This window comes from Neodiprion lecontei, chromosome 6, assembly GCF_021901455.1.
Source record: "Neodiprion lecontei isolate iyNeoLeco1 chromosome 6, iyNeoLeco1.1, whole genome shotgun sequence".
NCBI lineage: Eukaryota > Metazoa > Arthropoda > Insecta > Hymenoptera > Diprionidae > Neodiprion > Neodiprion lecontei.
Window position 1 is genome coordinate 19,482,264 of NC_060265.1, and position 24,984 is coordinate 19,507,247.

The following is a 24,984-nucleotide window of genomic DNA, read 5'->3' on the forward strand; positions in this document are numbered from 1 at the left end:
ATTAAGTTTTTTTGTCACTATTGCAATCATTTTCTATTGTTCAGCAGCAAAAAATTGAGGTTAGGGCTTACTTTACTGAAAAAAATATAGTCAACTAAACAAACAGATTTAATGTTGCAATAACCAGGAAAATGTAGTATTCACAACTATACCCATTTACCCTAAACAGTTATTCCCATACTACATTTTCTTATAATTTCAAAAATATTGAAACCATTATTGTAACGATACCCATTTTACTAGAATTTCCTACTATATAGGTGATAAATGAAAGTTTTCTCAGTGTTCATAATGTTATAAACACGTCGCGTTCTTACGCCATGTTTTTCATTTTTTATATCACCAGCTAATTTCAGTGTTCCCCTCTCCTGTTCCACCATTCCTTCCCGATTCCATTGTTCCTCTCAAGTTCCACATTCCCCCCTCATTCCATCGTTCCTCTACCGTTCCACATTTCTACTATATTCCTTCGTTCATCTACTTTTCCACATTCCTACTCCATTCCGTCGTTCCTGCAGTGTTCAGCATTCCTATCCCTATTCCAACGTTCCTCTCGTTTTCCCGCATTCCTGCCAAGCCGCTCAAACTTGAATCGCAACAGAGTCGTCCCAAAGAACTATACTTTGTCCTTCAGGGAAAACGAGACTCTCTTCGCTGAGTAAGCCAGTCCCAAACACTGATCTCTAATCAGTGGTCCCAAATCTCACCCTTAAAACATGAAGCCTTAGCAAAGGTGTCAGCTTTCTCGGTACTTCGCATCGTTATTAAACCCGAGAGGGCTGAATCGCACTCATTAACCGACTCGGATTCCCGAAAGCTTCTTGACCAAGCTCTGCAAGCTCTTTCCGTATGTCGATTGTTGATTTTTCAAAATTCCTCGAAAAAATTGAAATAATTATATTTTTTTTGTAAATATCTTATTAAAATGGAAAAATGTCACAGACTTCGGAAAAATTTCAATTTGGCAATAACTATCCTCCAGACGTTGTTGTAAGAAGAATGAAACAAAAATTCCATAACCTCAAACAGTCCGGTGCTTATTCATTGGTAGACTTTCAGTTATCGACGCGTTCCATGCACATTCACCTCGTGCCTATCGCATCGGAACTCGTATCGCTTACACACGAAAGACTTTGCGAATCTGCAGCGAATGCTTCATGCTGTACTATGTAGGGAGAACTCGAGGGAAATAATGGGACAAACAGGTCAGTTTGCGGTGGACTGGGTCGGCCGGAAAATACGTGCGCATCCTTCGCTTTGTATATTTTGCATGCCCGGACCATATTACATGCAGCCTGGCCAGGGGCGAAACCTACACGTGTAAACATAACCTGTCGGTCTACATTATACATCGCACGTGATTCGCATACTTCGTCGAGTTTGGCTGCAACGGCCAGACTCTTCGTTCCGTCACGTTACCCATTTCTTCGGTAGACGGTGTATAATAAGGTAGGTAAATTAAATGACGATTCACATCCATACGCTTGTATCACGCACAAAAGGACACATGCTTTTTAATCTAATTTTCGAACTAATTACGTCGTATACCTACCGGTGTAAAAACACGCCCACTCTGAATTCGTCCGCACCGCACCTCAGTTTTCGTCGAGTTTCGAGCCAAGTCGACGAGTTCCGATTTCGCTCATCAATTACGAAAAGGGATAAACAGATTTGTTGCCATGGGTAGGGAACATTTCTTCTTCTTCAGTCACGATCGTAAAGCGGAATGCCTGTTGTGTCTCTCATCGCGAGAAACGTCGCGTCGGTTTTGAACAAATAATTATCTTCGAATTGGAAACTCGTTTCATTTCGTCCCGTTCACAACCGTTTTCGAATATATTCCAATGTGTGTGCGTATACATACAGAAAATTTTGTATCCTCAATTCCGGGAAGACGGCCCCGTCGATCCGGATGGAAGTTACAGAATATAAAAAATCAAGTACCTAGGTATAAGGCTCAGATGATATGTGACTTTACAAACTTCTATCACTTCCTGTTACCGAATAGCGAATTTGTAAACTTCCCAATAAAAATTTCGCGTATCATGAATTACAAAGAAATGGCTCCGACCGATTTGGACGAAATTTTAATGATTCATCAAATGTTATCGCGAAACTTTTGGAACTTCTACCAGTCCTGGTTACATATATTTTGAATTCCGATTAACGAACGACCAAATCGATTCGAATAATAGTTCGGGAGAAAATCAAGTATTCGTTAAAAACAAGCCACAATATTTTCGGATGTCTCTCGACTTCCGGTTACGAAATGATAGTAGCCGAATTGAAGAAAAGCTCGTAATTCTCAGGATTTTCCCGAATTTTTCTTAAAATCAGAATATGATTTTCGGTTTCAATTCATTATAATTCACTCTTACTTAGTTATAATTTATTCCGTAACGTTTTGCTTGATAAGTTATTTTTTTCTTCTAGTATCCGTATGTTTCTCGATAGCTATCGTTACCACATGAAAATTTTTCTTGTACGACACATTTTTTCTTCACAATTCCCTGACATACACGATGCTTCATATATCATACAATAATTTGAATCGGTCCACATGATTTATCTTTTATATATGTTTCATTACGTGACTGTATTCTATTTTGTTTACGGCAAGGTAAGAAGCAGGTTTAATAACCTGCAACACCCTATCCGTGGATGGATGACGTAATATTCGACGAGACCCCAACGCTCTTCTCGTTTTCATTTATCTTCCTTATTCAATCCTCCCCTCCTCCACCCGCAACACAGACATGAACATTTTATTGAAGTTGAAATAGAGGGATCGAGAGCAAGAAATAAAGAAAATGCGAAAATAAAGGGTTGAGATACAAATTACCGGTGCTCTCTTTCTCCGATAAACGAGTCAGCGAACTTCAAGTTGCATATGAAACAGAAGGACTCTACTTGCTGCGCATCGTTCATTTTTCCCCATTCAGACAAAGGGGAGAAGTAATCTCTCGCGTCTTGAGAAACTTGAACTTTGAGAAAAAATCAGACAAAGATTTCACCCCGGTTCATTTGCAACTAAAGGATTACTTCCTGTCTGTGACTACTCTCACATCAAAATACGATTTAAGCACTTCGCAAGACATCGTATAAACGAACTGTCAAAAGTATCCAAACTTCAATTATATACTCGATCGGGTAGAATTTGACAGCCATTGCCACTCCTGTATGTCCAAAAAACTGTGCCTGCATTATTTGCAAAGTGACAGTGCCAAGGCTATGGCAAACAAGCTTTCTGAGTCTCTCTAATGGATTTTCACTCACAACTGTAATTTTTTCATATAATGAAATTATTATTTCAGCTTTCAAATCAATGCTCCAAGCCTTTAATTATTAATTTCACGACATTGTGTGTTTAAAAATAATTGGTAATCAAAGTAGAGCACAAATGACTAAGTCCAATAATTCGCGCGTCGCGGAGTAAGTGAAAGCAGCGATTCAGTAGTAACACGCTACGTCGGATCAGCCACAGCTGATGCCGAAAGTATATTGGAACGTTTCACGCTAGACCGAAAAGCATGTTGAAATTACATTCATTGTTACATATCTGACATATTTTATTCCAATCAATGTCAGAAAATTTTTTAATATATTCAAAAAAGTCATATTCTCTATTGCAATTAATCTTTAATCAACCTTCTGATAGATTTCATTATTAAATTTCTATTTTTTGGAATGGCGTGGAATTTCCCACAACTTATTAAAATTTCGGCAAAAACTTCGGTTTTTGGTCACAAACATCGAAGTGTTTAAATTTCAAAATTACTTCGGGACAATATTCGTTCGTTTATTATTTCTTGCGGTGACGATAATTTACAACAAAAACTTGTGTTATCAAGTCGCGAGCTGCTTGTAAAAGGCGGTATGTTCAATTACAGCCTTCCTTCCTTCCTTCGCCTCTGCCAGCGTAAAAACGCGTACAGCACCGCTCTGATAGTCCAAGTCTAGGAACAGCGAAATCATTAAATATACGCGGTCTGGAACGACCCTGCGAGTGTATATACCGCAAGCTTAAGTACACGCCGGGTATATTACGAACGTCATAAGAACCCCTGCAGCGATATGATACGGGGGTTATTGTGTCGCTCCCCCAAGTGTCCATATGCAAATCTGGCCAATTGTAAAAAATTTTAAGACCAAAGAAACTGCTTTCTTTCGCAGCAGCAGTCTGGTGCTGCAGGATCAGGCGTGTCAAGGGTGCAAGAGAGAGATCGCCTTCTTTTTCTTCCTAAAAAATTTGAAGAACCTTTTATTTTCCCACGCGCAAGCGGATTTATTGCGCGTAAATATTATATTATGTACCTTCTTGAACGAAATGTTTTATCTACGTGCAGACTGACTACGTATGATATACACGTACGTATCGTGACCCATGTGATTATCTAGGCTGGTGGTTGTTAACGGTTTTGGTGTATGCTTATACGCATGCGTGCAATACCTATCCGCGTCTTATACATAGCTACGAACTGTGAAGATGAACCGAACGGGATTGGAAACCATTCTTCTCAGCCGGGACAACATTAATTAAATAGCGTGCAATGGCGATGTTATCGCATTTTCGCACGTTCGAAGAACCCCATGATCAATGACCCCGCCTCGCATTCGGATAGGTTATCTCTTATGCCTTCTTCACATTTGCCGGTTACGGTTTTTAATATCTTGGCCATTCTTTCAAGCATCCTGACACCTTTTCATCGAATTGCACTCCACGTGCACAATGGTTTGCCAAATTTTTTAAATCAACTACAGTGCTTTTCTCAATTTTGACGAATTTACGAAACTTTTTCTTTCGTTATGAAGTGCAGTCCAAGCAATATAGAATAAAAAAAATATATATACTCATGTGAAAAACTCTGAAATTTTATACTTTACGTAAATATTACAAAATGCGACAAATTGTTACAGAAACAACCGTCCATTCGAACATGCTTCGTTATTTTGAGATAAGACTTTGCATCGTGTTCGGTTTTAGTATTGAGTGTTTTAAGTAAAATGTAATATATTTTCTGATAGTGAGTATTGAATTGTAGAAGAATCACCGCTAGATACGTATTGGGGCATATCTATTACGTAAGTTGCTATTTTTCTTCCCTATACCTACGTGTCAATAGTTGTAGCCTAGCTGTATATTGCTCTACGAAATGAGTCATCCCGAGTGATTACGCAATCCGGAACGTTAAATAATCCAAGAGATGATAAACTAGCTGAAATTCGAAATATCTCGATTTCCTGTAACCGAAAATGTGGTTTATCCTGACCGCTCTTTGACTGAATCAAAGTGCAAAAAACGACTCGAAAATATCAATCGGCTTAACACTCAAGAGTTCCTTTTCTCAAATTCATACGTTGGCTTAATTTAAAGGAAGCATTTTTCAAATCAGCCAAACTATTATAATCGAATAACGAAATATGGCAGCAATGGACTAAAACAGATTCCATTTTTCGAATAATATAGATGTGGGTGATTCCTAGCTGAGCTTTCCCCCAATTTTTATTCATCTCTACGAAACTGAATATTGGTACCACGTATAACCTTGACCCGTGTTTCTGTCAAAGGTTACGTGGCTGCGGCGCAGGGACAGACAGCTACTGACGGTGGGAACGGCGACGCATTCAGTGGACAGTCGGTTCATGGTGAGACCGTCGACGTCGGATTGGACGCTGCTGATCCGGGGAGTGACTTTGCAGGACGCGGGTCTATACGAGTGCCAGGTGAGGGTGGAAAAGAAAGAACAAAAATTTCTCGGGGTCCTCGACGGTCTGGTTATCGGCCGGTCGACAGTTCTCGCAAATTCCAACAGGTGTATAAGATGCGCATAATACCGATCCGATTAACTTCACCGGCGACCTGATTAATCACCAGTAATTTATTGCAACTATGATGTGATTCCCACTTCCACTAGATATACGAGGCTGGTTCTGGATATAGATTTCTGTACCAACATTTTACCGACGCTTGGCCAAGACACAAACTCTTCTCTGGAATGTTGAAGAGTGGAGTATATCCCGGTATAATTGACTTTATCGATCATGGGATCACTTAGTTGAGTGACGTTATCGACCGTCCAATAATTTTGTTGTCCTGCCTTACCAACAATTTGCTCTACCTCACCTTAATTGCAACCCCTTTCTACCCTACCTGCGATCGAGGTCTGGCACAGACGCAAACCTTTTTTTCGGGAATACTTAACGATATCGCTGCTATCGACCTTTTTTGGTTCCCACGGCAATCTTCTTCCAACAATTTCGTTTGAGAATAAGAGTGCGAGAAAAGGGAGACGGCAGAGTGAATAGAATCGAGCATAATTTATTGAAAATATCCATGGCAATATTGGGCAAGGCGAGAAATACAGTTAAAGAAAAACTATTGAAATGAAATAAGTCATCTTACTCTGTATTCTTTCTTCAACTGTATTTCTTTAACTGTACTTCTCGCTTTGCCCAACATTTCCATGGGTAATTTGCACCCATCTCAGATGAGTAGGTAGTCATTATAGTAAGAGTAATGCGAGACAGGTAAGCACAGAAAGAAGAGCAATAACGCTAACAGAAAATATACAAAGCAGATAAGTAAGCGCGTATAAAATACATAAATAAGTAGAGTAAAAGAAAATAAAGAAAGTAGCATAACATAAATGAGTAAGTAAGGAGGTTACAGTAGATAAAAATAAATGAGTGAGTAGAGAGATAAAAGAGAGAGAAAGAGAGAAGGATGGAAAAAAGTAGAGCAAATTGTTGCTGAGGTAAAGCAACGAAACTATCGGACAATCGATGACGTTGGACAACTAAATGATCCAATGATCGATAAAGTCAATCAGCGTCAGGATATTCCCCATCCTCGAACATTATCGAAAAGGGTTTGTGTCTTAACCAAGTGTCGATAAAACGTCGGTACAGGAATCTGCATCCAGAACCGGCCTTGTATATCTACTCTTCTCGATCCACGAATCTCGAAGAGAGCGGCTTTCAGTTTAATCGAAACCTCGAAGGATATCAGGCTGGCGAAGAGTACCAATCCTCGCACTCGACGCTCTTCGAAATTTCATCCCCGCCCGTTTCCCCGGTCTCCAGGTGCCCACTGTACCCGTTCAGCACCAGTTCGCCCGGCTTAAGATCACCGAGGCGTACTCCGTCATCCCCGGGGCGCCGGACCTCCACGTCAAGCAGGGATCCAGCCTCCGGCTTGAGTGCCAACTCATCTCGGCCACCGAGCCCCCCATTTATGTCTTCTGGTACCGCCAGGGCAGGATGATAAACTACGACGCTGAGCCCGGCGTCAAGGTGGAGCCAACTAATACGGGCTCCATACTCATCGTCGATAAGACGAAACCGGCCCACGGTGGAAATTACACTTGCAAACCCAGCAACGCCAGGTCTGCCTATGTCGTCGTTCACATCATTGAGGGTGAGTTCGATGGAGTGGATTAGAGTCTCCTCGGGGGGGATTTGTAGCGGCCACCGTGAATGATTTGCGGTTAGGTTCAAGAGTAATCGGCAGCACTGTCTGAGTCGAATGTTGAGAAAAGAGGGGAAAACCGTTTGAATAATCTACAACAGTGTTATTTGTGACAATGGTGGCGAACGCGAATTAAGCAACATACCGACTATGTGCAAATGAAATGGTTCTCAGCAATTCCAAATTACAGATGTTAATCGTACTCTCTGTATTTGAATCAATTGTAAAACTTTTTGGACAATCTCGGAAAAACTCCACCATGAAGATGCTAGATGCCAACATAGAATCGCATCAAAAACGCCAGAGTTCAATCATCTTAAAGGCTCCGATTACAAAACCTCTATTGGCATTGTTGATATCAAATTATTAACTTTTATTATTCAAATGTGCATCACTTCCATTAGTTGATGCGCATGCTGTTTCATTCGCAGTCACCGTCATTGGCATAAGTAACCCGATGGAATATTTTTTAATCGGTTCGTTCGCCTTACCTAATTTTTCTCACTCCCGTCGTCCTTACTCACACCAGAAAATACCTCGAATAAAGAAATGAATAAATATGATACATAATTAATGAGTAATTGACTACTAAGACATGGCAGTGAAACTCCTTGAAAGTTTGACTGAAATATACAATCACAAACTTAGAAAAAGATTCTTTTCGAACAGATGAAACTTTCGAAGTACCTGAACATTCAAGTTCTTAAAAGATTAAAAATGTAACATCTTTTTATTGAATTTGATCAGCAAAAGTTTTTGTTGAATCTCGTTATAATTTTCGTTCGTTTAATTTGAAGAGACAATGGGTTTGAAGAAAAGCGAATATAAAAATTATCTATAATTGCCGTGTATCGTAATAATTGGGTGGAAAATACGACGTCAATCAGACCAAGATTTGTATCCACCTGAGTCTAAATGCTAAGAATTTTCATGAAAATCTTCCTTCTATAGCTTTACTCTGTGCATGGATCTTTTCTCCTTTTCCTTATAAGGTATAATTTGCTTTCGTTTTATGTTGCCTTAAATGGCTCCCCAGGTCCCGATTGTGTAGGAAATAGGAAAATTGGCGACTAGTGCAGCAGAACAAAGACGAGATTTCTTAAATGAATAACCCTTACTTAAAACTAAATTGACAGGAAAGTTGCGGCCTGATTTCAAAACAGAACGAAACGCAATCGGGCTGTGAGATCCACTTTATACTAATCGCGGGATGGGAACCGGAGGCAATTATCGTTTGTCGAAAGCCGGAAACCGGTTGGAGAGGAGGCAAATTTAGAAACTGTTGGCTCTCGCGAATTTTCAATCCTCCACACACACCATGCGGATCTAATTCGGTACAACAGAAACGCGAGGAAATTACGTATCGCAATTAACTTTCGTCTCCTGGATGAATTCGGCGCAATTTAGATTTTTTTTCGCGTTACTTTTCATCACTATACAAGCGAAACCAATTCAATTACTGCAACTACTATCGAGTATGATTTAAACCTTTCGTCGTTGAAATTCTCTTTTTTTATGCTGATCATTTGAATTTCAAGAAGTTCTTGTAAATTTTAGATTTCTTCATCCAGCCGTTTTCGAAATCATCGCGGAACAGAAAAACCTGTTTTTCTGATGTCTGCGGTCTGAAACGTAATGATTCATTAAAATTGAAAGAAGTGATTTTTGACCGAAACCAGAACTTTTCTTACATTGCTATAGGTGATGAGAAGTAAAAATTGAAAACCACGAACTGCAGGGTATGCAGGGTAAAAAGTAGAAAAGAGGACTTCCTGACCACGTGACATCATACAAATTGATAGACGTAAACTTGCCTCGCGTCGTCGGTCTATCGATATTTTTTACAATTTCACTTCATGCATCGTTTTTTATTACCAAATAATTATTACGGTCACGTGGCAAATATATAAGGGTGTGCCATGTGAATATGACTTTTCACCCTGCAGGTACACGTGACACCCGGTCCCTCTCGTACGATAAAATTCCTGGCAGAAATTCCTCTTTTCCGGTGTCATAACTCCCCCTCTCGCATTTCCACCTGATACATTACACTTCCCTGCATGCATACACGCAGGGTTTCTATAAATATCCGAGTATCTGTACAATGCTTTAGGGTATAACCAACACGAGCAACAATATGTAGCGCAGACCGCGCGTGAATCAATGACGCTTTAACGTATCGCGTGAAATGAAATTTTTTACCACGTAACCGGATTCTTATCATGCACTGTTGTTTCCAACGTTTTATCTTTCATTCTTCTGGTCAGATATTTTATTCCAGTTTTTTCTAAACTCGATTGAAACTATTCTATTTATGGAAACCATACCACTATAATGAGGTCAAAGTGCAGATTGAAAAAGAAAACAGAATTATGTTTAAATTACGCATATAGTTTGCAACAATAGTTACACTGTCAGAAATTTTACGTGTCGTACACATAGATATTGCATGATCTAGTAAAATGGGTGTTGTCACGATAATGGTTTGAATATTGTTCAAATTATAAGAAAATTTGGTACAACTAGCTATTTAGTGTAATTATAATATCGCAATAATAACAAGAAATATAATTCGAGTGACGATAAACAAGAAACTGTATTTTTTGGCAATATTAAAAAATGAAAATATAATCAAGGAATGCATAGTAACCACAACTATGAGTTTCTATCGGTGTATGCACAGAAACTAGAAATTTAATATTTTTTATTGTTATCTGCCATGAAAGTGGCATAGAGAAATTTGAAGGGAGCAAAAATCAGTAGCCTCAATTATCAGTATTCATTTCTCTCTTTGTCTCACTACCTCTCTTCTAATTAAATCATTCAGGATGAACATCACGCAGTTTCACCGATCTGTGTACGCACACAAAATTCAATTAATAACGTTTCTGATACCTGCACGCAGTATGAAATGAAACTGACAATCCAATATCGCGTATTAATTCTTTTTCATATTCTATATTGTTTATTTATCCACTTTCCGACGGAACGCATCAGGGTTTGTATATCGTGCCTGCCGGATGAAAAACAACAAATCGATCCTTCGCAAAATCGGTATTTCTCTCCACGAATGTATAATATATTCGAGTCGGTTCGAGTGGTCACGCAAATAGGGTGAAAAAATATGAAAAATACATATCTGATCTGTACAAGTATCAGCGTGGCAGGAAAAAAATCACAAGGAATATCCAAACAGCTGCGGTATTTCAATAGCAGAATATTGTATAAACATAGGTGATCGAAATTTGGAAATAGGATACAAAAAATTAAGATAATAATTCGTATATGTTTCTGCTACTTACGATGCATCGATGCATGCGCAATACATGTATAGGAATGTATCGTACATGAAAATTTGTACGCTTATTCAAAGTTTGATTCGACATACCAATGTAAATATTTTATTCCCTTAACGAGAAAAGTTAATTAATAGGTAGAGAGAATTCACTTGTCAGTGTATCAACTCCAGGACAACGAGAATTTCTGCACAATGCAGCGCATCGCAATACTTGAAATATATCGTTTGTCACGTGCGTGCATTTTTTGTTGTTTTTTTTTTTTGCCAATTAAAATAACAAGGCTGAAATTTTTCCGCTTCTCTTTCTCTTCATCTCAACTTCATTGCTAATCCCTTGCAGGGAAGTTGACGCTATTCTCCGGACGAGCACCTGCCTCTTCGGCAGATCGCGTAACCGACTAATTCCTTCCGTTTTCCGGCTTCTCACCGTGGCGGGTGACTCGCTTTAATTTACGTTTAATTAGCCACCGGTGTCGGGGTATCGCTATATGTATGTACTACGTATATGTATATATGCGCGCGGTCTGTAGGAGGAGAAAATTAAACTGCTAGGAGGACAGAACGCGGAGGGAAAACGCCCCCTGCAACATCCGCATTGTTGCACGGGGTACGAAATGATCGCCCGAACACTCAGCGTCTCTTTACGTACGCACTGCAGGGATACTCGGTACGATCTTGGCGACGATAATGACTCGCTCCGAAGGGACGGGCAGCGAAAACGGGATAGGGAAAGGGACTTTCGAGGGATTTAATTAGAGCGAGCCGGAGAGAGAAAGATACGCGGTGGTTGTTTGTTCTCTGCAGTGGCGAACGCCAAACCCCAAGAAAACTCCCCAATTGCTGTTTAATTGTTACACCGTTTCAGGGGAAAAATTATTTCGAGATATTCAAATTGAGGTTAACATATTCAGGGATTGATCGACGGCTAAATCGTCTGAACAAAAAAAAAAAAAAAAATAAGGAGGAGAGAAAAATCCGTACGGCAAATATTTTCGAGCAGTGTTATTATAATTTGCGCAAGCAATCGCGAACAAGAAATTAATAATAGCCCTACTATGCAATGGATATGAATAAAAACAAATTCGAATAACACAATTTGCGATATAAACAATTTGAGAACAGATTCTATAAATAGAAAATCTCCAGGGTGAAAAAATTGACAACCAGTTTTATTCAGAATGGATAAAAATACAGGGTATTTCGAGACTATACCGCAGTATGTTGGGTTCCATACCACTAAAGGGTACAAATATCGGTAAGACAGACTTACCGAATCATAATCACTTTAGTCAAGTCAAGCCATGTCATCGCTTTAACGTGATTACGGAAATCGATCACTGAACGCTCAATTCTTGCAGTTACAGTTTTCAATGGAAATTAAGAACTCGGACCTAATTATTTCAAAATACTCGACTTCACAATGCAGACATAAAAATCAGGTATTTTTTCGACACGGAATTTTCCTGTCACGACGTTTAACGTGTACTTACTGCGGTTACGCAGAACTCCAATTTCTTGCGGTCCAAAGCCTACATTTTCTGTCTCGACACTTTTTGCGTTAATTCATCTTTTCTACTAAAGCATAAGTTCATTAATTATAACGAACCACGATTTTGCATATAACGTTTTTGTGGTCACCTCCGGTACCACAGCAAAAAATTCACCTCACTCTCTGAGTATGATTTAGTGTGCAAGGATTATATTCACTGGAAACCAGTGACTATTTACCGATGCCAGTGAACTGACACCGCTTCATATTCCAGGATTCTCAGCGATTTGTAAAAAGATTGATACACCAAGAAAATCATATCAATCGAATTTATCTTGATAGAATTTAGTTCACAGATCATATTTTATGACAGATTTTATTCGTTCTTGTTTGTCTGGAAAAATGTTAAAAAATAAAAAATCAGTGAAACTTCTGAATGACATTGAACAGTTCATATTCTTTCTTGTCTGTTTCCAGAGGAAGAGAAACCCGCCGCAATGCACGGCGGGGATCGTAGAAGCTCTTCGGGCTCTGCACCATCCCCAAGCATTCTACTGACGCTGATTTTCCTCCTCAGTGCGAGCTGGTTTCATCGAACGATCTCGAGGCACGTTGGACAATACCGATCCACCACGTGACTAAATGGAGTTGAAAAATTCCCGAGTCGTCTATCGAGTGAAATTTAGACAGCATTTATAAACGTACATTATACAATACTTGTGTAAAAAACTTATCTTCCTCCATTCGGGTGTGTTTTCGCATGTCTATTACAATTGTACAACAAATCTTACGAACAATTTGAGGCCAGGTCACGTGCAGATTATTTTACTTATCGCCCTCCGCCCCTGAAGGAAAGAATCCTCTTTACTTCAACCTCAGACCTCGCTTCGTGCACGCTGTGTAAATCTGAATAAAAAATAACAAATGGCTTTGGTAATTGCCCGTTGCTCGGCTCTGCGGCATCGGAAATTGGAAACGGTAGGTATTACAAGTACCTAGGAAATATAAGTATACCGAACGAGATAACGAGCTAATAAACCGCAAATAAATTCACGGTCCATGGACCTGTGATTACACATGATATGGATATTACCTGTTTGCCAATTATGGTTACACATAAACGTTGAATTTTTTTTAATGCCTTTTAGAACTTTTTTTCTTCTCTACAGGTCATTACGATATCTATCGAACATTTTGAGCGTTGGAGAAAACGGGCTATGATTTTTGTCGAATTCAAATTGTTAAAAAAAAATTAAAAAATTCTTTTTCAAATTATGCAGATTGAATTATAATGCTGGTTATTTTTATTAAGTAAAATATAAAAGTCGGTATATATCTATGCAATTCTTAACAGAATTAAGTAACCCAATGAAGTTTGATGGAAAGTTATTTTATTCCTTCAGTAATGCATCGTTGGAAATTCAATTACGTTTGTAATACTAACTTAAATCCGGAAGGTTAAATTATTCTAGCTGAGAAAATTATAATGCGAAAGTCAAATACATGAACGTTTTTAACTAATTTGGATTATAACCATGACACGGTTTGCGTTTGTAAATATATATTGTAAGATATTATTGTTGTGCTCTGATCGAGTACTTGAGTATTTAATATACATATATATGCTGTATACTATTGTATACCCTTCGCCTGCGTAAACTAATGCGTAGGTCTCGTTTTTCCAATCGTCTAATCGCTAACTGTAAATTTCGATAACAAATCATGTCATTTTTTTTTCCATTCCATTAGTATTTTCGACAGTAATAGCGCAAGTCGAATTTTAGATTTAAAAACTCCGTCTGATCCATTAACGCCCATAATCCCAGTAACGCTGAATTTCCTGAGAATTTACATAATACGCGTATAATTAATTGTACATGCGCGTACATAGCAATACCGCTACGTGTTACTATTGTATACAAGCATAAATTCCATAAATATTCATCGCATGTACAATGGCGGTAGATTTTACCCTATGAAATATTCATTATAAAAATAACTTGTCAGTCATATAATGCTTAATTACAAATTTTTATTGTTGTATAATTTACACGAAACATACTGACAAATTAACAAACTAATTACAAATGAACAGAAGATAATCGTAAGTTTACGTTGCATAAATTATAAATATTATATATTACACAATATACTTATAAGTATACGGAATCGAACCTTATAATATTATATACCTATACATATACATTAAACATGATACGATAAGAAGTAACCGTTAACAGAGAATAAAATAATTATGCCATAATAATAATAATAATAATAATAATAATAGTAATAATAATAACAAGCTCATTCAATGTTTAATGTGATCGGTGTAAATAAACTTACAACATAAATTACGCATGGTACCATATACCATCCATAATTCATTAGCAGACTTATGCATGATACATTATTCCTTAACTTTACCCTCATAAAATTACAGTCGAGTAGGTGGATGCTCCTCGTTAAGAATTTAATTATTCCTTGACCCAGTTCAGAGTAATGCAGTTATAGTTGGATTGAATAAATCGTTCAGAAGCCTTGCCGAAAGTAAATATTTTACATCCGTGTAAACCTTCGATCGTTCTCGAGTGCGGGGCTTCAAAACTATACAAGATTCAACGTAACTCAGTCAAAGAGACTGAAGTAATCTCATTCGTTTGATTCGACGAAGCAATACTTAATTCAATGTGGCACCGTAAATAAATCTATAATTTTAAACGGTACACGTCTACAATTTCATTCTATCCGATATAATTTCTGATTAATTAAATAAATTACACCCGCAGTAATATTTTTCCAATAGAGCTTGAAAAATATCATCCAACGGTATCAAGCGCTCAATCGACTGTAATAGAAATATGCGACTAGCTTGAATATAAAATCCCTTGATACGAATAAATTTATCAGAGTGGATTGAACTTGATAATTTGAAATAAAACAAACCGTATGACGTCACAAATATATTCTTATTTTTTTTTTTTATTCTACTCTTTCAGGACATCACTTCCGGCTACATAACCAGTGCGCAGTGGAATATCGCTACTTTGTTCATAGTAGCGGCGATAATTCTCCTCCACGACAAGACTAAGCCCAGACCGGGAATCCTGGAGATTTTCGCAAGCACTTCTATATGCATAATCTCCTGTATACGATAAGAACAATCACGACACTTATATACCTGCTCAAGACTCATCAGACGGCACAAAGCCTCCTGAGCTATCTAGAATGTATCCTGCATATGCCGGGATTCTGGCATTTCGAGAAGAGGAATTACTTAAACGAGCCGCCACGGCGGCGGCTTAACGTCCCGACGTCTTATTAAGCTCTACCGCGAATAATCCAGAATCGTCAGACAAGTTATCGTTCTTCGCGAGAAAATTTTCGAGAGGTGGCTTAATCTCTGAGTTACTTAGAACTACAACGCACGTAAGCATCTTATAGGCAAGAAGACTGAGCTCGGTGTTGTTGGAGCAATTTATTCCCCATGTCGTCAAATCACGTCGAACCATCGCGTTCGTCGTTCGTCAAACAAAACTGCCTTTTTTTCGTGTCAGAGAATATCGAACTATTGGAAAATCAGTTAGAAATTCTTTTAGTTTTATTAAAATATATTGAAGAATCATAGTGAAAATAATTAATGTCGAACGTGACACATTCATAAGACGTACAATTATGTGCAGGTCAAAAAAATTCGTAAAGCGGAAGTTTCAAAAGTGCGGTCATTTGTAGTAACAAAACAACACGAAGGAAATCACAGAAGCGTATGATTCGTCAGATTTCGATATTAACGATGCCTAATTTTGCACGTGAATTATGAATCTTCTATGCATTATCACGGATAAATCTTTTTCTTGATCCTTACCTTTGATAAATAAAATCCAGATACCTGCGATATTGCGTCCAAGATAACCGGTCACGAACTCATAATGGTAACAAAATGATGTTATCCGTATCCAAAATCTGTCGTCTGACAATGAAACGATACGTAAAGAATTGATTAACATGTTAAAATATATTTTAGAACAATGTGATCTCTATGACAAGATGTTGTTAATAATGACAACAAATTCTTTAATGTTCTTACATGCATACGAGAAATCCAAGCAGGCAATCGGAGAATTGTTGAAATTTGAAGAATCGTCGGAAGACCTTGAAGGAGAGACGAAAGTTAGCGACGCGCGATGCCACCGTATACGCCAAAGCTCGACATTCCCTCGACGACTTTTACCCTACAGAGAGTGAAAATGGAAACTCGACTCGGAGCGTTTGCAGGCGAGCGGGGCGAGCCGGAACTCGCGAAATTTCCAAACAATACCCGTACTCCGAGTCTGCATAACGACGATAGCTGAGGTATAAGGTGCAGAGTGAATGCAGAGTGACCGAGACGCGGCCTACGAGTGTTCGGGACGGCTGCCCTCCGTTGTTCGCATTGTGCGAGTAGAGAGAACTTCCTGCGGCCTGAAACTCCCCGAAGCATTGTCTCCACCCGCATAATACAGGCGGCGATGACCGAGTCTGCGGGAGATCCGGAAGCTGTGAAAAACCTCGAAGGTGGTGAAAGAATGAAAGACTCAATCCTCTTTGTGGCTTAACCGCGTACAGTGTACACTTGTATTACTTAGCTTCTAAGGCGGGGAGCGAAGAGAGTCGGCTCGAGAAACCCAAGGAAACCAAAGTCCGCGGCACACAGAGCGAGGTGCACGAAAATTAAAAGGCTCCGCTGCGCGCTTTCTTCGCATTCTTTCTTCGAATACAAAAATAATCCGTCGAAAAAATCCCGCTACTCGAGAGGTACGCCTTTGCCTTTGCGCTAATACTTTTTTTTACACAACAAAGTGCTTCTGATGTTCTGAATCAGCTTCGTTATCCCGCCGACTTTCATGTCGAACGTCTGCAAGCGGCAAGGGTAAAGATTTAAGGATGTTTAATGAAAAGTTGTGAAAATAGGAAAAACCGTTCGATACATTTTGGAACGCGAAGGCGCGAAAATAGAGCTATTTGAGCCTACGTACCGTCATAATAAATTTTGGATTTTGACTTTGGATTCGTTATCAGTGACCGGAACAACCCCTGCCTACTAATTTCTATCAAAATCTGAATATTTTTAGATTTTTTCTCGCCATATTAGACTTGCCATTTTGGATTTTACAAATATGCCCTCAGATTCGCGGTCAGTGACCCCAAATCCTTGGGGTACCAAGGTTTACCCATTCTCAAGATCTCATCATTTATATTTTATTTTTTGTATAATTGTTATTCAAATGATTCAAAAAGTACTGAACCGATCAAAAATCTAATCGATTCTAAGTTGGCAAAAGCCTCGTCGATTGAGACCAAACTCGTTGAAATCCGATAACTCGTTCGTGAAATATCGTCGACGAAAAAATTGATTACATACATAAATACGGACGTCCATCCGAAAATCGTCGAAGTTGATTCTCTAGATCTCGAAATTTTGAGATCAGGTGAAAACTCAAGTTTTCATTTCCGGGGTTATGTCAATAACTTCCTTTTATTCTCTGGAAAACAGAGAAACGGGAAGTTGACAATTTCATAAAAGGTTTCTTAGTAAGAACGTTCAAAATCATTTAAAATCTGGTATTTTTATCTTATTCTATAATTTCCTTGGGCCCATTCTCCTCGCTGACGGTGATCCAAAAAATCTTCGAACAGTTCCAAGAAATAAAAAACACTCAGAAGATAACTGTTTGTCAAACTATTTTCGACCTATTTCTATACATTTCTACGGTGAAAAAAAAACAGTAGAAGGCATCGTGTGATGAATTGAACCTCGGACAATTAAGGGAACGGGAAATTAGCGAGATACGGGGGTTGAGAGAGAAGAGCGCGTGATCTGGGGTGAAACTTGATGAATATATTGTGTCGTATCAACGGAATCTTAAAAACTAATTAACAAAGAGGCCGGGTCCGCGTTGCGACCGGCCATGTTCGGGTCGGTAGCATTATTCTCTTAAATCTACTTAAAGCTGCGTATGTGTCTGTATAGGAGTGTGGGGTGAGCGGAAGAGAGGTGGGCTTATCGGCGAATGATTAATTATTGTGAGTGGAGGAGCACGCTGGCTGACCTTGGGTGTGTGGGTGTGCGGTGGCGTCACTTCGTCTTCTTCTCTCTTCCGCGGGTTCGGGGCTTATTGTGACATCCGCGTCCATGTGGTCGTGCAACGTCACAATCGAATCAGAAACGTCGTAGTTCAAGCCTTTTCAACATTTGACTATAAAACCTGTCTGAAATCGTTGACATCTTAGCTTGTGCTACTAAAGTTTACTCAGATTCACTTTTGTTGCATAGTTATAACGGTGTTCTATTTGAGTTCACCATCATTCGCGCAAACAATATTGCTGGAGAATTTGTGTACGTTTTTTTCTCTCGTCCCGATTTCTTCATTAGATTATGCAGAGTCCCATTTATCGTGAACTCACTTATGCCTTCCACTCAAGGAAGGCCACAATAACGAGCCTCCCCACCTCAGTCTCAAAGTTGGTTCCTTAGCTTCTGTATTAACGTCACGGTTTGCACATTATTCTCTGAACAAATACGTTCAGAGAACCGTTATAAACGTATAATAAGAAGATGATTGTGGACGAAACTCAAAGTTATGGTAACCGAGATGAAAATGAATGGGTCTTTTGCGTGTATAAATGTTGACCATTCAACAGTTTCGAATATTATTCTGACAAATGAGGTACAGTAATGTTCATTAATAGCTTCCCATGACTCACTATTTTTTTGGAATCAAAACCAATACGAGGTTTTCTTACATAAAAATTTCACATCTCTATGATTAACATACGAGTATGGTTTCATTCTCCTGTCACTTACGTCGCTAGTCATTGGCACATAAAATTTCATTGGAAAGGAAACTCGTTCCAGTTTTGATTCCGAAAAAATAGGCCACTGGAAACCTATTAATGAATATTACTGTATACGTTGTTCATTATAAATTTGACATAATACCCGTTCGTAAGGTGTTCGACCAGTCGATCATCCGAGGTCAGAGCCTGAACCCAAGCACTATGTTTACTCTGTCTCGAGACGCCGACCGATGAACAGCTACGGGCTAGCGGTTAGGCGTTAACTCGAATCAGCAATTTGAAAACAGCCGTAAATTATTAGAGGACAGTGGTACAAGAACGGGTGAAATGTGTTTTTGAGAACAACATCATGATGCAAGTGATTCTATACGAGTGCCAATGCCTCGGAGGTGCGTTGTCGTCGCTTTTGAAGAGCTTTCTGCAGCCGAATCTTGACATTGCGAGAACCTGAAGCACTACGTGAAGAGTGTGAATTGGTGCACAAGCGTTCCATGTGAGTATCCTTGTGCTCAATTACGAATTCATGCAAGCATTGAACACGTAAGCTCTGTTTTCAGTATACATAACGTGATTTCTCCTCTTAACTTCGATCGATGAACACGACAATCATTGAAGATAGTTGAATTCCTTGTTTTACATTCGTTCACGTGCCGACTTATTTTCAAAACTAGTTAGACTATATTCTTGTGCTTAGTGATTCAACAGCATTGTCTCGTTTAATAGCCTCAATTCATTTCCGATGTGAGGTTAAATGAGGGAAAATAATAACTCCTGTGGTATCTTTGAGGGGGTGGAAATTAAGGCAACCGTTAATCGTGTAACAATTTCCTACGAATAGATTACGGTAATCTTGTATTAGCCTTTGTGATCACTCGCGTCGTACATTACAAAGTTACCTCGTCAAGCTCTGTAATTTCCCCAGGCATCTTCGTGACTTAATTTAAGCGGACTGGTAGGGTAGGTGTATACTATGTACTGACAAAGAACACCAGTATAGCGTCCACCTTCGAATTCGTTGCAACTCATTTATGTTGTAAAATATTGGAAACTGATAGAAATGTATTTTTTTTTATCAGCAAAAAAACGGTCTGATAGCGTGAAAATAACCCCCAAAGATGAGCACCCAACGGGGTGACTTCTTGATGTGGTTAATGTATTTGAATGGAACCATCGCTGAGATATTTCTATTGATGAATGAAACATTTCAGCGTTGGTTACATTCATATGTATCAACCGCTTTTATCCGAAACTGAGAAACCACCCCGATGGGTGCTTATCTTTTGAAGTTGTTTTGAATCGTTTAAACCGTTTTTCCGCGGATAAATAAACGAGTCTTTTAGTTTTCAAACTTCTACAATTATCATACATCATACATCATATCATACATCATACATCATACATCATATCATACAACATACATTATATCATCATACTCGTACATCATACATAGTATTAAAGTTCGAAACCAAAGTTTGGATGTACGGATGTGCGGATGTTCAGAAAGTGACGTCACCGAAATTTTTTTTTCTCTTGACGTCATCGATCTATAGAAATCATCGACGACGAAAATCAGCTAGCCGAATTCCTCAGTCTGGAAACAACCGCGCAACAGAGCAGACGTATGAGAATCGCGCTCCGCAGATTTCGCGTACCGGGATCTGTACCCCCTGGATCCTGTGCTCAAGGTCCACTACCTGATAAAACTCGACTTCCAGGCCAAACGCTCCGTGGTTCCTGCGCTCCAGGTACGCTACCTGGTAAAACTCGACTTCCAGCACAATGACATGAGTTGCAACGAAATCGGAGGCGGACACCAAACTGATCTTCCTTATCAGAGGTTTTCTTTAAAGGACCTGCACGTCCTCTAATGAGTGAGAGATTATGGTTACGATATAAACGATATATACGAATAAGCGGTGTGTTTTACGTTGAGTGGGTGACATGAGATCTGTTCATTTAAATTCGGTTAGGTGAAGCCATCATAAATTTTATATTAGCCTGCGAATACCAATTTCGAGATTATCAAATAATGCAGAGTGAAAAAACGGTGAACTGTGATATTATTTGTTCATCCGAAAGAGGTTATGTTTGTTACGTCGAAGCTAATGAATCTAAAAATAACAAACTTCAAGTAAATCCACGTGAGTTTGACGTTTTAATGAAAAATGATTTTTCGTTCGTTGATTTAACCTTTTACTACAATTTATCAGTTCAACGTTCTGCATCTTTGTGGTATGATATTCAATTTACGCTTGTTTCAACTAACATTACCTAATCATACCCGTCTCGCGTCAATTACTCGCGAGCGAATATAACCTGTCGCTAACTGTCACTTGTAACCGGTCGATTCTAGGAAATTTACTCTTGTTCGTGGAAGTTTACTTCAGGCTGCGAGCACGGATGTCAGCCAATCAAAATTAAGCAAGTTGAATCGCGTGCGCTACGAACAGGGTCGTACAAGAAAACCTCTCGGTATAATCTACGTTGGCTTGAATAAACAAATACACAGGTAAATGAGAAGTATTCAATTTTGTTTTCAAAATTATCAAACTTTCCGAATAAATACTATTCAGTATTTTCATTTGTAACAAGTAATCGGAGTTACCACGTAAATGGCAATGTTCTGTAATTCACCAATCCACGATTTTATCATATGGAAATCAATAAATCTCTGCATGGATTTCATCCTCTTCTGATAACACATATTATCAACGAGATTGTAGAGTTGCCAAGTGGCAAAGTTATACGCGAACGTTGGCCAAGAAGACTTAGCAATTCGTCGTGTACAATACATTCTAATTAGATATTAGTGATATCGGTGCCACTTTTCCTGTTAAGTTTTCCTACAAAATTTCTTCAGCTACCTGATATCATCGGTACATGCATCTGCGTTACCCAACAAGACTCAACCTAGAATGAGCGAATAAGTTCTCATATACTTTTAGATCAGTGCAGAGTCGACTGCAGACCACTCAGGAACAAATAGAACCCGTATAAATACGGTATAAATGAATACATTTCTCAAATATTTTTTTTTCACAAATTCATCTGGGGATCTGATCAACAAGCAAAATGAGCCTAAAATCATGAAAATTTGGAGTTTGGTCATTTTGAGCGTTCTAATTCTATCACTCTTTCTAACTTTTGATTCAGACTGTGGGTCTCATTCATTCTTAAGAGGATACTACAGCCATTCGTTACCAATCTCGTTCTGTGTCATTTATTTTGATTATCATCAAAGCCTACGCATAACAGATGTGAAAATAGTGCAGCCGGCGCAGTTCCAAATGCAATGCCAAATGCAATAATGCCAAAAACTGCGTTTCTGTAACTGAAATTACCATTTATATCGTAGAAATACATTTCCTGCCGTTATTTTCGTATCCACATCCGGCGTTGCATGCAGAATTACGCTGACTGCGGCATTTTCACATCAGTGCTACGCAAACTTTGATAATATACTCAAAATAAGTGAGATTTTACCGAGTCGGTAAATACAAACTATAACATCTTCTTAAACACGTCTGGATGGCTTTCGTACATATGCCTATGTACACGCCAAGGAGCTTAAACCGAGAGTATGAAGTCTTGGACTCTGCGAGGTTGAGGCTTGAATTTACTGAACATGTCTGACAGACTCGGAAAGGAGTTGAAAGGGGGTGAGGCGGGGTATGTAGATTGTAGCCTCTCCATTTCACGCGTACAATATAACACACGCGCAAAGTTTCTCAAGTCAACTCACCCTTGTTGGACAAATTGCAAACACGACCGGCACCCCAAAGATATCGGCTGCAGGCTCGTGATTCTCGCACTAGATCGTTGCTCATTTTTGCGTCGCTTCTTATAACGCCGTTGCAAATTGGCAAATGTTTTATTCAGTTATTCCATGGTAAAAGTACAACAGGACTGATCGTTGCATGATTTACAAAGTTGAGTGGGTGCTTAAACTCAGACTTTAACTTATTGGAGGATTAATCGGTGTTTGGATTTCATTATCATTACAATATCAAATGAGTTGGGATTTTTTTTTTTTTCATTTTATTTATTTTTTTTTTATTCTGTAACAATCGTTACTCGAACACTCCTAATCTTTCTGTCTTGCTTTATTTTCCAAATTTCGGCAATTTCACATCGGCTGAAAATTTCGTGCTCAAAGCAATTCATCTTCGCTTTCACCCTCGATTAGACGTGTAGAGTTTACTTCCCTCCCTTGGCAATTCGAGGGGAGCAGCAATCGGCGGAGAGGCGGATATTTCTCCGCAGTCAATTAATTGGTAAAATTAGCCGTGCGTTAATTAGCAAATTACTAAATTCAAAAGCGTTAATTTATTCAAGCCGAAAGAAGAGTCTTGGACATAGTTCTCAGCTCTTCTTCAAGTCTGTACCCCATCCCCTGCGCGTTCCTTTTCACTTACATAAATTCTTTCCCACGGCCTCGGCTCTTTTATACCATATAAACTTCCCCAATTACCAACAAATTCGCTTATACTCATTACCAACTGAAGTGCATGATACCTGCAAGTAGAGCCCGGCTATAACAGTAAAACTCTCGTCGGGTCTTAACATATCGGGGATAAAAATTCTCGCGGCGGCGGAATATCGAAAATTGCCACGGAACTCCTATAAAGACCCATTGGGTATTCTCAACGCGACCCTAAGCTGTTTTCGCAACTGGATTCGACAAATGAAACAGGTTGAACAGATTTGACTCCATTTATGGGCTTATGCAATAAGTGCATCTACAATCGTAATCGTAACGATTTCGAATTCTCAAAAATCTATTGACTGGTTCGGAGAGGCGTAAAACATGAACTTTTGCTGGTACAACTGCCGGCCAACAGATGCCAGTTAATACTCATAGCTCCCGCGAGAAAAACATTTTCATCGCCAGACTTTCATGGTCTGAAACCGAGATTAGCTTAATGAGAGTTAATTTTTTTCTCTCGAGCTCGGATTTTACCTTAACCCAACTACGATTATTTATGTTTTACGGATTTCTGAATGCGTACCTTCGTTTTTACCAGTGCTTTAAAATCACTTGCCCGCGTCAAATTCACATAAGTTTTTGACTCTGCGGTATCCCAAAGCAAATAACAAAAAAAACTCCAAGATCCAAATCAGCATTTTTTTTTTCCCCCGATATTCTGGGCGGCGCAACCATTATGATAGGTGTGGAGCACCACAAACTGCAAAATTTAGTACATGTGGAATTCCACACCCCAGATACGTGCAGTGTCAAAAACTTTAATTTACTTTCAATTAATTCAATATCAACGATGCCACGAGATCACTTAACTTGGTACCTATAATCCTTATTCACCAAGATAGAACAGAAGAATTAGATCTTGACCTTCTGATAAACGAATGTATCAACCTTAACAATTGTAGAAAAGTGACTTTCGGTATGTCAAAGTGAAATGAAAGTGTACTTTGTACAGAAAAGACTGAAAAGTTTAACGGTGTTATTTTATGTTAGTCAAAATTAATCCCCACACGCCTAAACTCAGCTCCACACCTCGGAAATACACGTTCCGCCGACCCTGTGCGTAGCTATAATATAGCAACATATGTTAATACGTACTCGACAACCTTTTTCCACGGAACGTAACGCTTCTGAACGAGCTTCAGTGAGAATACACAATTAAAACGGAGTGGCAATAAAATTGACACTGCGTGAACACTCGGCGCAAAGTTGGAAGCCACTGCGGGGCGTAAATTTATTCAACCCCCTCGCACAGCCCGCCCTGATTAACCGAAAAACCCAATTCGCGTTGCTCGGATATGGAAGTAGGCCCTGTGCCCTTTTTTCGGCTTCGTGTATACATACCAAACAAAAGCTTATATGCAGAGCGTTATGGTAAAGGTATATGAAAAGCATTAACGAGTAGCTGG

At 39.0% G+C, this 24,984-nt stretch overlaps 1 protein-coding gene across 1 annotated transcript in view; it reads left to right on the plus strand.

The window, feature by feature from the left end:
• LOC107220635 (igLON family member 5) overlaps positions 1 to 15,194 on the plus strand; it is an 89,400-nt gene extending 74,206 nt beyond the window's left edge. Inside the window, exons 4-6 of the mRNA XM_015659305.2 lie at positions 5,569 to 5,724; positions 7,084 to 7,417; positions 12,733 to 15,194. Coding sequence (XP_015514791.1) covers positions 5,569 to 5,724; positions 7,084 to 7,417; positions 12,733 to 12,893 — 651 coding nt within the window. The 3' untranslated portion in view covers positions 12,894 to 15,194. The remainder of the gene's footprint in view (positions 1 to 5,568; positions 5,725 to 7,083; positions 7,418 to 12,732) is intronic.
• Positions 15,195 to 24,984: the final 9,790 nt, after the last annotated feature.